Raw genomic sequence first — 14,994 nt, forward strand, 5'->3', positions numbered from 1 at the left:
CATTAGGCCTAGAACCGTTCCGATTTAAATTTTTACCGGCAAGGCTCGGACCCGATAAGACCGGTATTTTGAAACTGGTACCGAGACCGGCGGGTTTCCTTTTCCTCTAGCCCGGCCCGGCCCCTTGACACCCATATTTTGAAGTTAACATGTAAAGCTTTGTTTAGTCAAGGAAGGGCATGTGAAGGAAATTGATATAAAAGGAACTAAGATGTTAAGAATACACTAGAAGTGGTTCTTTCTTGGTTAAATTCGAGAGGGCCAAGAACATTATTTTGCTTCTTTTTTGTCTCCTAATTTCCTGTTGCGCTATACAAATAAAAACAAAATGACAATTCACAATTGCAAAGATTAATAATACTGACTTTTATTTACTTCTTCTATAGAGACAAAAACATACAACACCAACCGTTTTACAATCACACGCAAATCAAGAAAAGAAAACAACATACTTAAACGACCACAATATACTGTTTCAATATTCATGCAAACCAAAATGAAGAATTACTATTAATAAAAAAAGGTTTTACCACTAAACTAGTATTCCCCTAGAATGAAGTACTGTGGCGGGTGGTGACATTAAAATCCACCACCTCGGTCCTCAATTTCTGTCCTCCTAAAATAACAACAAACAGAAACTTGCGACTTCATAAATTACTAGCATTACACCCAAAATAAAGAAGAAAAAATGGTGTAGAGCCACTTTAAAATAAGCCCTTCCCATCAACACATTAGTAGTATAGTCCTAATTTGTCACCACTGCAATAAGATTTATTTATTGTTTTATAGCTAAATTGATTAATTAAGTGAACTGGGCGCCTGTAAAGGTTTGGCCAAAGGACCAACCGGCAGGGATAGCGTCATTGGAGATTAGAGTGCGGCCATCACCAGTGGTAACCTTAAAAGAAAGGCTTTGAACATCAAGATTGGAGTTGCTCTGCCAATTTTGACCCCAGTTGCGAGACATAGGTATCCAGTCGGTTCTAGAACCTTTAACCGAAACTGCATTAACATCACCAGAACCTCCGACATTGGTCACGAGCACCAAGTTGAAGTATGAGTGACCGTTCATTGTAAATCTGATGCCTCCCTTTTTCTGGCAGCCTACCCTGCATTAATGGTACAATTTTAAAACCAACCTCCACATTTGAAACTCGTGAGTTAGCATTGTGTTAATAAGAAAATTTGCTCTTTTGTTTTTTTGGGGGGATTAAAGCTAATGAACCAACCACCGATATAAATATTACTAGTAGGGGGCAATCTATGTCACGAGATGTAACCAACAGAATGCTCGTGTTAAACTTAAACCAACTTGTAGTAATTCATGTCAGAGACATTAAATTCACAAGACGTGAGAACTTAATATTAAGGAGTACGTCCAAGCTAGCTTTCATCTTAATGTTAAATGTACATAAAAATGTAATGCTGTATCTTTATCCTTGAAATTTGGAAATTGACCCCGGGTATAACAGAAAAGAGTTTAACAATCAAATATATACTTGCACGATATGGGTTCTCTCGTTTTTGCCTTAAAGATTGTTTTGTATATACTCCCTCCATTCATTTTTAGTCGTCCACTTTTAACTTTGCACTCCATTTAAGAAAAATAAATGACGTACATATTTTACAATTTTACCCATAATAGTAATAGCATTTCAAAAAATCTTGGGAGATAATTTGAGAATTTAGTAGTTAATGATACGGGTAAAACATGAAGAAGAAAAATTATCTTTTATTTTTAATTTGTTAAAATGGATAAGTAAAAATAAAAATTATATTTTTAATATAGTGGACAAGTAAAACTGAATGGAATGAGTATATTATAACATATTGGACTCTATCTACATAACTAGAGCTATTCAAAAATCACTCAACGTTTTTTTTTTTCCTTTTAATTTTTCCGGACTCTGACACTTAACCGAAATACTAAGGCCCCGTTTGTCCATAAAAAATTGTAAAAAATGTGTTTGTCTATGAAATTTTGTAAGTTTTTGAAAAATTTTAAAAAATACTGCAATATTTTTCAAGTGAAATGCATGTCCAAATATAATTTCAAATTTCAAATACCAGTTTTCAACTTAACTTCAAATACTAGTCATTTTTTTTCAAAAATTACAATTTTTATGTCCAAAAGCCTACCAAGTCAAAGACATGACAAGTTGAGATTTTTCAACAAATACGAGAATAAAATTGAAAAACAAGAAAGCAAAGGAGGTAGTATATAGATTCAAGTTAGGGTCTTACCTTCGGTAAGAAACAGGGACAATCCCAGCTCTGTAGTGAGCAATTTGTTGGAAGATAGGCTGAGAGAGGTCAAAGTGGTGCAGGGGAGGGTTGCACCACCCTCCTGCATTGTTTGGTAGGGCGTAATTTGGTGGGCAGAAATTAGTAGCAGTGACCACTATAGACCCTGGAATACACCGCTCGGAATCACCAACGCACTTGATTTCAAAGCAAGCCCCGCAGCTCAGCCCATTATTGAACATTGCTGTGCTCAATGCTGCTGTATTTGTACCATATCCTTGGCTGTACAAATTCCCATAACCACATGCCCCACCTGGATTATAGAAATATGAATTTTGTTAATGCCAAAATAAAAATTGTTTAATAGAAAATGGGAAAAGCAAAAGCATTTGAAGAGAGTAACATATATACCCATGGTTCCGGAAGCATCACCACCTCCATAGAAAGTGGCATGAGCTTCAATCCATCCTTCGTCAATGCCGTGGACGCAATTAAATATACAAAAGAGACCAACGATGGAGAACCACAGTATTGGCATTTTTTCTGTAAATTCAAGTAAACTGAGAGGTGTTACCCTTTTGGAACTAACAATACTTTATGAGCACTGACCTTAATGTGTGTTCTTTGACGGGAAAAATAGATGATTTTCTTTAGTTGTTTCACTAGGAGTGAGGAGTGAGTTTACTTTGCAATGAGAAAAGGAAGGATTAAGGTGGGAATAAATAGATGTTAGGCGAAACCAATGAACACAGCAAGCCCTTTTTTTTCAAGAGAATCTTTTTTTTTTTTTTTGGTTTTGGGTGCTTTATTAAAACCAGTCTTTTTCTGTGTCTAGACCGCTATCGGCAAAAAAAAAAAATACTCTCTAGTTTACTGTTCTATAAATTGATTATAAAGACGAAGCAAGTTGAGAGGGGACCAAACATTTGTTCCGTCGGCGGTGTCTAGCCGCTTTAGGGAACGCAACTTGTAAGAGGTGTTAACCTATACCGTTTTGTAGTTAAGAAAATTTTAAAGTGGTACAATTAAGAAAATTGATTAATAATATGGATCAATCCATTGAATTAATAACTGACAATCGATTTTGGAAAACTTATACGGATCAATGGATTTACCAAATAAAGATTGATTGAAATGGTAACTGAGAATTAGTACTGACTGTTTGTTTCTAAACAAATATTTGACAGAAATAATTAATTGAACTAGATTTAAACTAATGTTACACTAGGTTAAAAAAATCAACATAATCTTAAAGTTCATGGTCAGAGTCTACGTCCGTAAGCTCCTTTCCGTCCTGGTATTCGATTCCAAAAATAAAGTAACCGACCAAATGCTACCTCCCACCTGTTATGATGTTCATCCAATCTTGACATGATTGGCTTTACAGGACGGCTATTTAATAATCTTATTTCTGCAGTGACTTTTTAATTATATGAAACTTGATATTCAATTTGGACATTTTGCGCGCCTTAAGAACTTGAAATATCAATTGAAACTTGATATTCAAATGAAGATATTGTGGAACGAACTGAAATTGAAGTTTATTCTCTAAAATATACTGATTAAGCGATTATTATGAGTACTAGAATTGACAAAATCATTGATAAAATGGACTATATATGGAGCGCCTGCACGAAATTAGTAGTTCCAAATCTTGACTAATTTTTAGATTTATTGGAGTGAATATCAAAACGAGTGCAACTTGGCTAGGTTAGTTTGCTAGTTGCTACTACCTTGAAATTATCAATCAACATAGACTTAGCTCTCATCTCATTTATTGTATGTTCGCTGAATACCATTTTTTGATTTCTCTAGATAATTTCCCTTTTCTGTCAGGATTCTGGAATAGTAGAAGAATTCCAAGACAAAAGGCTGAAAAATAGGTTGTGATATGGCGTATTAGCATGTGAGAGTTGAATACCAAATCCAAGTGAAAAAGAAAGAATGCTGCTGTGGATATACAGTGGTCATACATCTGCCAGAACTGCGCGAATCGCCGCCCATATCAGACGCCATACCCTTCTACCATTCTATACGTTTGAGGCTTCAACTTGAATTTTAGTACTATATGTATATCACTTTTGGAGGGATCAATGCAGAGATAACGCTTTCTTTCATAAAAGTGGTGAGATTTAAGTAAAACCGAGGGGGAAATAACAAGCACACTTACACTGTTACACCTGCATGATTATATTTTATGGGCGCTTCCGAAGTTATGAGTTGTGGCAAAACACGTATCTATGGTTTGAACTTATGGGTTCAAATTCGCAATTCTACCATAATCATCTAATTTGCTGAGTTCAGTATCTATTACTAGGACATATTTAGTGAACTTTTTAATACATATATATGGTCTAAACTGAAAGTTATGGGTTCGGATAAACTCATAGCATGTTCATTGGATATGCCCCTGGTTATGGTGGACTCTATTTACCCTTAAAACGGATAACAATTAAATTTGTACGCGGTTTAAGGATATATGGATTGATTCAATACAAGTAATCAACAATGTTAGTTAAACGAATTAAAGATAAAATAAATAACCAAACCAGTTGTGACGTTGTGTCCGAGCTCGAATTTAAGCTTAACAGTAGTTTTGCCCTCGACCGGACCCTCGATTCGAAGCCAAATGTATATGAAGAACTATAATTAAAATGAGAACCTTTCAATAGCTAGAAAGTAGAGAAATAAATTGTATTACCTTGATATGCGTGTTACAATATATTTATTGAATAAGAAACTTCCCCTTTATATAGTAGGGAAGTTTTACCCCTAGTATAATTCTAAGAAAGGTAAAAATCCTCCTTGTACATCAATCACCGATACGTTATCGGCATCAGGCGAGATCTGTGTCGTGATATCCGGTTGGGTGCGGATATCATGGCCCTCCGTTAGTCGTGTGCAACCATTTGTAGTGCTTCCCGAGGTCTTGGAGCTCGTTCCGGGTTCGGGGGTGTTGTCTTGTTAGGCCCGGTGGCGGGCACCCCGTTCCAGCCTCGATTTAAAGAGTTCTCAGATTCGGTCTCTATCTCGTACATTCATACTTCTTACTTCATTTGTCTCAACGAGAACTCGGGGTGTGTGTTGACCTAGTTCACCCGTATACAGATAGTCCTCTCGTTTCTGAGAGAGTAGGTTCGCCGAAACGATGGAAAACGATAGATGAACCTCGGTTCCTTCGTACGTTACAACCGAGACGACGAATAAACCGAAACGTCCCATCAGTCGCGTCGTTCTGACTTCGGACACATGTCACCCATCAGCTGGTCACCTCCGAATGTGAAACGTCACGTATTGATTACATTTTCTCCTATAAAAGCTTTGATCTGTTGTACTTCTTCCACTTTCTGATCCTAGCTTTTATCTTCGAATTCTCTAGCGGCTATCAACTCTTTCAAATCTTCATCTCTTTACCTTTGATCTTCAAATCTTCATAACTGTTCTTAGGTTTCTATCCAGATCTTCATCCTATCTTTAAACCTTCATACTCTTTCCTTCAAACCTTCATATCTTTCCTTCAAACCTTCATATCCTCCCTTCAAATCTTCTTATTCCCCATATCACGATAGCCAAGATTTCCAAATCAGTTCCTCAGCAAACTGCCTCTTCATCTTCCCACCAGGCCACAGGTACCGAGGGGACTGTTCTTGAGGTGGTTGCTCTCGAGACGGATGCTCCCGAGGTGGTTGTTCCCGAAGTGGCTGCTGCCGAAGCGACCCCAGAGCCCCCATGGAAAGCTTTATTCCTGGGGGCTGTTCAATCGGAGACGATTTCAAAGTGAGAAGGCCTCATCCAAACAAGACCGGGGTAAAGGGGCATCGAGATATATATGCTCAATTACCGAAGATAGTCTTCCCATAGTCTGAGAGGACTGTAAATGTGGAGGTAAAGACGTGGTAGTCCCCAGGCCTGAGGACGATATTACTACTCATGTGGAGGGGTATTTAAGTATTTTTACTTACCCCTTCATGCTGGGCCTGGTAGACCAGTAGTTTTGGCCTTTTGTAAGAGATACGAGGTATGCCTTGGGCAAATCCACGTGTCTCTTTGGAGGATCGTGATCCTACTATGTTATTTTGTGAAAAACACCGAGTCTCCTCGGTTCACCTCGATCACCTACTCCGTCTATACAGTCTCTGAATTTTCCGAGGGGGACTAATCAAGCTCACTCGCCGAGCCAGCAAGGCTCCCTTTTCGAGCATCGACGAGGATCGAGACCGAAGCTGACAGAGGTTCTTTGTTCGGGTGAAGACTGAAGATTTGATTCCCCCCGAGTTCCTACCATTTCCCGCGAAGTGGAACGCATCTCGTAAGTGGAGCCTTTCCTTAAGTGTTAAGTCCCCTTTATTTCCTTTCTCACCATCAGTATTTGTGGTCATGCAACTGTTGCTCGGGTTTCCAATACGGTCCCCCGACTCAAGGAGTGGATCGAAGGCATCTGCAAGCAGATGCCATACTTCAAGCGCTCGTGATACAAGATTTCGAAGGGCCGATGGGAGGCCCGTTCTCACGGTAAGGCTCTTCTCAGAATAGTTACTATTACGCCCCAAACTTACGTAACGCTGACCTTTTTGTTTTTTGCAAGTTTGCCTAAGACCATCGAACTTAGGCCGCTAGAAGGGTATGAGGGTGATCCCTTACCCATTGATCCCTCTGTTACGGGGCAGCCCTGGGCTGCCGAGGGGGAGAAGAAGAAGAGGAAAAGATGACAGCTTCCCAGGCTTGTAATCCCAAGAAGAACACCAACTCCCGGTTGCCGGATTTTGACTCGCTTCGCCAACTCAGGGATTAGTCCAAAGAAGATGACATCTTTGTCGTTCACGGATCGACCCATGCCGGGGAGCAGGCGACAACCGAGGAAAAGAGCCATGGGGATGATTTTCTTCCGACTCGAGAGGTTGAGATGGAGACGGGGGATGAGACCTCCCGAGAAGCTGCTTATGTTCCGAAGGAGGCGACCGGTGTGATAGACATCATCGAGACGCCCTCCTATACCGAGTCCATGCTTGAAGAGGCCCAAGCAGGAAAGGAAAAGTCAAGTGAAGGAGTTCACGGCACAGACGATCCTCTCCACTCCTTCTTTCATAGCGTGGACACGTCCACTTTGGAAGATTTTTTCGGGTTGGACGACCTGGAGATCTTGAAAAAGGACGCGCCTTTAGAGGCTGGCGGGTCGAGTTCGAGCCCAAATTGGTGAAGCAGTTTCCTGCTACGAGTGTGGACCCCGGCCACAAGAGGACAGTCATTCTTACGGTCCCAAAAGATGCTCGAGTTCTATCTGCTCCAGTGGGCATAGCCAGCTACCTCCAATGCCTGGTGACCGAGGAGGACCAGGCGAAGATGAACGAGGTGGGCGTGTCAAGTCTCTTCAACGAGGCGCAGCAGGCTCTGAACCGGGTATGGCATCAACACTCCCTCGTGAATTCCACTTAGGTTTCAATATCCCTTACTATTTGTTTTTCTTTGCAGGCCTTGGTGTTTCACAGCGAGAGCTTCCTCCGGTACCACTTCAAAATCAACCAGCTCGAGTTCGAGCTCAAGGAGCAGGTTCGGAAGAAGGACATGTACAGGCTTCTAAGTGAGCAACAGAACGGGGCCGTCAAGGATCTTCACGCCAAGCTGGACAGGCCCCGGAAGGAAGCTTTGACCCTGAAGCGGGAATATGCCAACCTGGTCGAAAAGGTAAAGGTCTTTGAAGTTAAAAATGAGGAGCTAGTCACGGTGGCTAACAACATAACCTCGCAGATCCAACAGAAGATCGACTTGATCGACCTACTTCAAGTCGAAATGAACGAGGTCCAAGCCATGACCTACTGGCGTCAGAGAAGGAAACCGCTAAGGCGGAGCTGGCATCATTTGAGAACCAACTCTAGGTGGCAAAAGACAAAGCTGACAAGTGGTCTCAGCTGGATGACGATCTCCAAGCACAACTGAGCTCGGTTGTCATGGAGCGGGACGCCCTTGGAAGAGAATACGAGGCGATGTAGAGGCAGCCGAGGTCCTCCTATAGGCAAAGGCCGAATATACGAAGTGGCTATCCCGAAGAGAGACCCTCGAAGAGATCCACGCCTGAGGTTTTGACCTATAGGCTGAGATCAAGGAGGCCAAAAAGTCCGAGGCCATGGCGGAGAAGCTTTACGAGCCTGAAGGTGCCGAAGGCTCTGAGGGTTCCTAGGGCTCGGAGGGATCTGAAGGCTCCGACGGTTATGGCGACGAGTTGGGCCCTGGTGAAGACTAGGCGTAGATGCCTCAATATATGTATTTATATACATGTGTGTATATATATATATATATATATATATATATATATATATTTATTTATTTTTTTGCCATTTTTATTAGGCCTTTGTAAATATACTCTAGAATTTATATATGAAATTTTCCCTTTTTGGCAATATCGTACCTTTAATTTTCCAGCATCTTTTCATAATTTTTATTCATATAATATTTCTAATGCCTTAGCATAGAATCAAATGTATTTATAGAGCGTTCAATTTTTCAGAGGTCCGATCAGGGCCTGACCTCGATAGAATTTTGTTTGCTCGAGGCTTTGAAAACTCGTTGTAACCGGAGATTTTTTTAAGATGCTTAAGCGATTTTTAGACGATGTTTTTGCCGAGGTTAACCTCTTAGTAGGTTTTGAGTTCTTATAAAGGCCTTACTTTCTGATTACGAGCTCCGGACATCTCCGAGTCATTTTTAGGGTGGCTGTAGCCTTTCATATTTGGGAATCGTCTCATAGGTTTGGTGCCTCCGGGTTGTCCGAACTTTCTTCGAATGACAGTCACCGAATAGGGGTAGCAATTGGGCTTGATAGTCCCCGAGTAGGGGTAGACCGTGGGCTCTTAGGATCCTGAACTTAAGAGGCAAGAAAATGCGTAAATAGCAAGGCGAAACTTTCTTTCATTTCTCAGTGTGTAAAGTACATGATCGAAAGCGCATAAAAAACTTGTATCATGGCTTGAGCGGACTATGTGAGCACGGTTCATACGATCATTTGGTCTTATAGTGAATCTTAACCACCGAGCCTTAGCTTCTACTATACAAAGTTTTTCATCTTTCCTTGCTAAAGAACCTTGATCCTTAGTACGAGGGTAATGGCTCCCATCATTCGAGGTCGAGCTTGAGAGGGCTCAGATACTGTTGACATAAAGTGAACGATCATTGACTCCGGGTTGAGACCGGCCTTCCAATCTAAGTTAGCACATTTTAATGTTGCCTCGTTAAAAACCTTGCCAAAAAATGCATTTTGGGACAAAACCGGTTCAAGGGAAAAAGAGTGCAACACGTGCTTTCAGGCCTAATAGACATATCTATCCTTGACCGTTGCCTGCAAGTGTTAGTCCGACTCATAACATGATTAAATAGTAGTTGAGTTCGTACCTTAGTAGTAGTATCGCTTTAAGTGTGTCACATTCCAATTATTCAGTAGTTGTATACCGTTTCTCGCTTCGAGTTTGTATGAGCCTTTGCTGGTAATTCCGATGACTCGATACGGTCCTTCCCAATTCGGTCCCAATATTCCTTTATTCGAATTCCGGGTGTGAAGTGTTACTTTTCTCAACACCAAGTCGCCGATCTTGAAATGTCGGAGGTTGGCTCTTCGGTTGTAGTATCTTTCCATCCGTTGTTTCTCGGCGGCCAATCGGACTAAAACTGTCTCATGCCTTTCATCCAATTATTCTAGGCTCGTGACCATGGCTATGCCATTTGACTCTTCGATCGCATATTGGAATCTGAGGCTCGGCTCTCCCAACTCGACCGGTATCAAGGCTTCGGCCTCGTAGACAAATAAAAATGGAGTGGCCCCGGTACTAGACTTTAAGGTTGTACGATATGCCCATAGGACTTCGGGTAAGATTTCTTTCCATTTCCCTTTGGCATCGGTCAACCTCTATTTTAGGTTTTGAAGTATGATCTTGTTTGTTGACTCTGCATGTCCGTTCCCACTAGGGTGGTAAGGTGTTTATAGTATCTTTTTAATCTTGTGATCTTCGAAAAATTCGTTTACCTTGCTGCCAATGAATTGCTTCCATTATCGTACACGACTTCGGCCGGTATCCCAAATTGACATACTATGTGGTCCCAAATGAAGTCAATGACTTCTTTCTCCCGAACCTTTTCGAATGCTTGAGCCTCGACCTATTTGGAAAAAAACATCAGTCATGAATAGTATGAATTGAGCTTTACTGGGTGCCCATGGTAGGGGACCGACGATGTTCATTCCCTATTTCATAAACGTCCACGGGGACAAGATCGAGTGGAGTAGCTCTCCCAGTTGATGGATCATTGGTGTGTGTCTCTGGCAATCGTCGTATTTTTGTATGAAGTCCTTCGCATCCTTCTCCATTTCGGTCCAATAATAGCCGTCCCTGATTAATTTCCGAACCAAATATTCTGCCCCCGAATGGTTTTCGCAAGTTCCTTCGTGAACTTCTCTCAAGGCATACTCGGTATCTCCCGGCCCCAAGCATCTGGCTAACGAGCCGTCGAACGTTCTCCTGAATAATGTCCCTTCGACCAAGTTAAATCTGGCAACCTTGATACATAAGGTGTTGATATTCATCATTCCCGGGTAAAGAGGGGCAGCTGTTGATATCCAATTTTTCCCTCGTATTTTTAAAACATATATATATACTTTCAAAATAGTATATTTGCATCATCATTTAGCTTATAAACCTATACAAGCATTTTTCATAATTTTTAAAGGCTTTAAATCAATTTATTTCGGCATTTTTATTATATAAATATCTAATAATTATCCTCCAAAATATTTTTATGATGATTTAATCATCTAAACTTATCATTTATACCAGAATGATGTTTTAAATATTTTTACAGTGCATTTCTTATAACTACATTTGCATTTTTAAGGCTAAATTGCACATTTTGCAATAATAGCCCACATGCATATATAATTACATTATTTATGCAAAAAATGACTTTTTTTATTTTTATAATGTTAAGTAGTTATTTTTAATCACTTTAGTGCATAAATGATATTGTTTGATATTTATTAATTACTTTTCTAAATTATTTATTTATTAAACATTGGGTATTTAAAATCTGGCCCAAACCTTACCTATTTTCGGACCTAGACTACCCAGTCCCAGCCCAATAATATCTCAAGCCCAAACCAAACACCCCTTTACAAAACCCGGTCGGTACCCATTTTATATGACCCGCCCCATTTCTCTTTAATCCCAACCGTTGATCTCTCAAGATCAACGGCCCTCGTTCACCCCCTCTCTTTAACTATCCAAACCCGCCCAAACCCTAACCATTCTCACCACCGGCCACCCCTAAATCCTCTCTACTCTCTCTTCTTCTCTAAGAAACCCTATCCGCCACCTCTCAAAACCCTCCCCTAATCCCTCTTCTAATGGGATTTCCCTCTCATCTCCTTACCATATTAGTATGTTTCCGCTATTGGTTGATTCTCCATGGTATTACCTAATACTTGCCTAAACATGGCAAGTATTACCACTCTGATTCTGTCGATTGACTCCCATTTCTTGAATCTGGACAATATTCCATCTACACACATTTATTCTACACCGTGTGAGTCCGATTTTGTTTATCTTTTGTTGATTCTTACTTACCTTAAAACTAGGGTTTACAGATTTTCTTCAAAATCGAACCAAAATTGGTTCAAACCCCTGATTTTGAGTATTATGTTGTCTATATTCGTTCTATGCTACTGCGAGTCCAAATATTCATTTATATTCTGTTGATTCTTACTTACCCTAAAACTAAGGTTTTCGGATTTCCTTAAATCGGACCAAAATTGGTTCGATTCTCTAATTTTTAGTGTTATTTGTGTCTATATTCATCCTATGTTATTGTTTTGTGTATATTTCGTTGATATTTGTTTTCCCTAAAAACTAGGATTTGGCCTGATTTTTCTCCTAAATTAGTTCTAATTGATTCTCCATGCTCTTCTTTCCTTATTTTTATGTCTGATTGATTATATTTTCTTGTTTGTTTGTTTGATTCCTACTACTATAAAAACCCATTCCCCTTCCCTTTTTTGGACAGAACTTAAATCACTATTTTTCTACTAAAATTGAAGCTTTACTCTGTGCTCGTTGAGTATCTTGTTATGTTTTGGGCTCTTGGCCGGCTAAAAGCCAAGGCCACCGAATTTCTATTTTTTCAACCTCTCTTGGGTGTGAGCACTACCTGGGTTCTTGAAACCCTTGGGAACTTGACACATTTGAGACTCTGGTCCTATTTGCTGTTCTTTCTTGTTTATTGAATAATCACAGGTTAGTTTCTAAACCTTCGCAATGTTTATTCCATTATGTTAGCATATTTTCTGAAACTGCATGACTTCACGTATTCCCTTGACTCTTTTCTATCTAATTCTGCCTATAATTACTAGCCTAATAATGTCTTTGAACCTAACTTAGTCAATTTGGACAGATTGAAGCATGTTTAGCTTGGTGATTGCTGATAATCTAAATGTTCTGCCTTGATTATATGGCTTAATCCATGTTTTCTGCCTAATTCTGAATCTCTAGTGATTAGTTTTTGTCATTAATATACCTTAGTTTGTTTAAGACCTTCATTCTAAATGTATAGTGTGCCCCTACGTATATGATTGTCACTATATGTGTTCTTTCCATATCCAATTCTGTATCTCTAATAACCTGTTATCCTTTCTTCCTTGACTGATTCCCTCTATGGTACCTGATCATGTTTGTGTTATACTGTTTAATCCTGAGTTTGGTATAATCTGATCCTTTAAGTTCTAAACTAGTTGTATTAATTGGTTTTACTAGTCTAATGCCCTTGCCTGCTAACTTTGCAATCCCAGGCTCCGTGTTTCTTGTCATATGTAACTATGTCCCAATGTATTAGTTTGCTTCTCGAGTTCATGTTCATTATGTGATTATCTTAAAGTGTCTCCAAATACTTTTCCAAACCTATTAATTTATTACTATTGCTTTGATTATTTCTTGTTATGAGTCTAATTCTAGGTCGGCTGGAAGCCAAGGCCCCCTAAATCTTCTCTATTAACCTCCCTAGTGTGAGCACTGCCCTGGGTTCTTGAAACCCTTGGGAACTCTGACACACTAGGGTCTAAGGTTCTGTGGCCACTTTGTCCTAATTGCTCAATTTTGCCTCCCTTTTCACCTACTGAATGAACCAATTGGTTTGTGTAAATGGTTGTTAATCAGCTGTGGTTACTGGGTTTTGGCTATTTTGTGTAAATGAAGATTGTTTTCTGGGTTTGATTAGCTATGACTTTTGGGCTGTGGTGAAACCTGTATGGATACGAAATTTGAAGGCCTGGCCAGGCTGGGTATACTTTGGGCATGTCTTAGGCCCACTATAGTGATTTTGTAACTTTGTAATTTGATTCATTCATTGGGCCTGTAATAATGATGTAATAACAATTGAGGTGTTAGTAAAATTAGAAAAATGGGTTTATTCTAATATTTGCATGAACGAGTAGAAATCCTGCCTATAGGTGTTTAATTTACTCAACATGTTCTGCTCCTATGTGTTGTTAGATAACCAGTCCATAGGACCTGAGTGTTTAATTTGTTTAACATATTCTGCTCCTATGTGTTTTATTAGATACCATGCCTATAGGAAATAAAGTGTCAATGACCAATCTTTCAATTTACATAACTGCAGCATATTCATTAGATACTATGACTATAGGGCTATGTTAGCTTATGTTCTACAAAATCTGCATTTAGAAATTATGCCTATAGGGTTTTACTTGGTTAATTTGCTATTATACTACCCACCTAGGAGACATGCCTATAGGAGCTAGGTATAAAAAAAATCAATTTCAATCGTTAATCATTAGAAATCCTGCCTATAGGGTAATATCACTCGCTTTTAAGTGTTAATATTGAACTTTCAACACTGTTTCGTTGCCACTATTAGAAATCATGCCTATATGATCAAACTGAGTAATTCTGAGTATCTTCAATAGTTATCACTGCCAACTATTGCATAAATCACCTAGATATCATGTCTATAGGTTTAATTGCTTATAATCTGTAATCAGCAGGTCGACTGTGTAGTCGCTTAGAAATTGTATCTAAAATGGCATCTTGCTCTGAAACTACCTGCATGTTTGAATCCCAAGGTCACATAGAAACCATGTCTATAGGGCTTAATGGCTTTAACTTGTCTCAATTCTGAAACTGTCAAACGCCTAATTTGTTTGCGTGCATTTGTTGTCTAAGTGTAGAGGCTAACTTGAGCCCTTAATTGCCTTCACATAAAGTCCACCTTATTTTGTATGTCGCCTAGTTTTATCATTTTGAGCAACCTAAGTTAAGTCTAGAACCACCCAAAATAGAGGTCCAAACACCTTCTGGACCATAGGCATGGGACGAGTAGTGCACGCATAAGGCACGGTTTAGAATCAACTAGTGCATTTTAGGTAAAACTTTAAAGATAGTAATCGGGTAGCAGGAGATGATAGTCTATGCCCGCTGAATAATACGAGTAACACCCCACCTCGAGGGAGTTACGAAGTATTATTTATGTTGTACAGGGTGATCCTTTAGGCTAAAAAACTTAGGACCCCCCATCTTATCTTTAAACCAATTATCTGTGTTTACTCAAGGACTTTCTGATAATGATTTTTTAAAAAAAACTTCTTGTTTTCCTCTATGACTATTTGAATAATTCATATAATTCAAGTTCGGCCGAGACCCACAGTTTTGGACCTCGAAGTGCTTAACACCTTCTCTTCGAGGTAATTTGAGCCCTCACCCGATC

The 14,994-nt window shown here is 39.6% G+C and overlaps 1 protein-coding gene across 1 annotated transcript; it reads right to left on the reverse strand.

Annotated features, from left to right (window-relative positions):
- Nucleotides 1–344: 344 nt before the first annotated feature.
- LOC107811418 (expansin-A15) lies at nt 345–3,088 on the reverse strand. Its single transcript, XM_016636339.2, has 3 exons — nt 2,656–3,088; nt 2,245–2,557; nt 345–1,109 (listed from the first exon to the last, which is right to left on the reverse strand). Exons 1-3 carry the CDS (start codon nt 2,780–2,782, stop codon nt 803–805), a joined length of 747 nt encoding a protein of 248 aa, XP_016491825.1. The 5' UTR covers nt 2,783–3,088; the 3' UTR covers nt 345–802.
- Between the last annotated feature and the right edge of the window lie 11,906 nt (nt 3,089–14,994).

This window comes from Nicotiana tabacum, chromosome 4 (assembly GCF_000715075.1).
Source record: "Nicotiana tabacum cultivar K326 chromosome 4, ASM71507v2, whole genome shotgun sequence".
In the NCBI taxonomy this organism is placed as follows: Eukaryota; Viridiplantae; Streptophyta; class Magnoliopsida; order Solanales; family Solanaceae; genus Nicotiana; species Nicotiana tabacum.

Coding starts and splice junctions, on each gene's coding strand:
- LOC107811418 (XM_016636339.2), bottom strand. CDS start 2,782: ATGCCAATACTGTGGTTCTCCATCGTTGGTCTCTTTTGTATATTTAAT. Junction 2,558..2,655: donor TGATGCTTCCGGAACCATGG/GTATATATGTTA, acceptor TCTATAATCCAG/GTGGGGCATGTGGTTATGGG. Junction 1,110..2,244: donor GTCCCTGTTTCTTACCGAAG/GTAAGACCCTAA, acceptor CCATTAATGCAG/GGTAGGCTGCCAGAAAAAGG.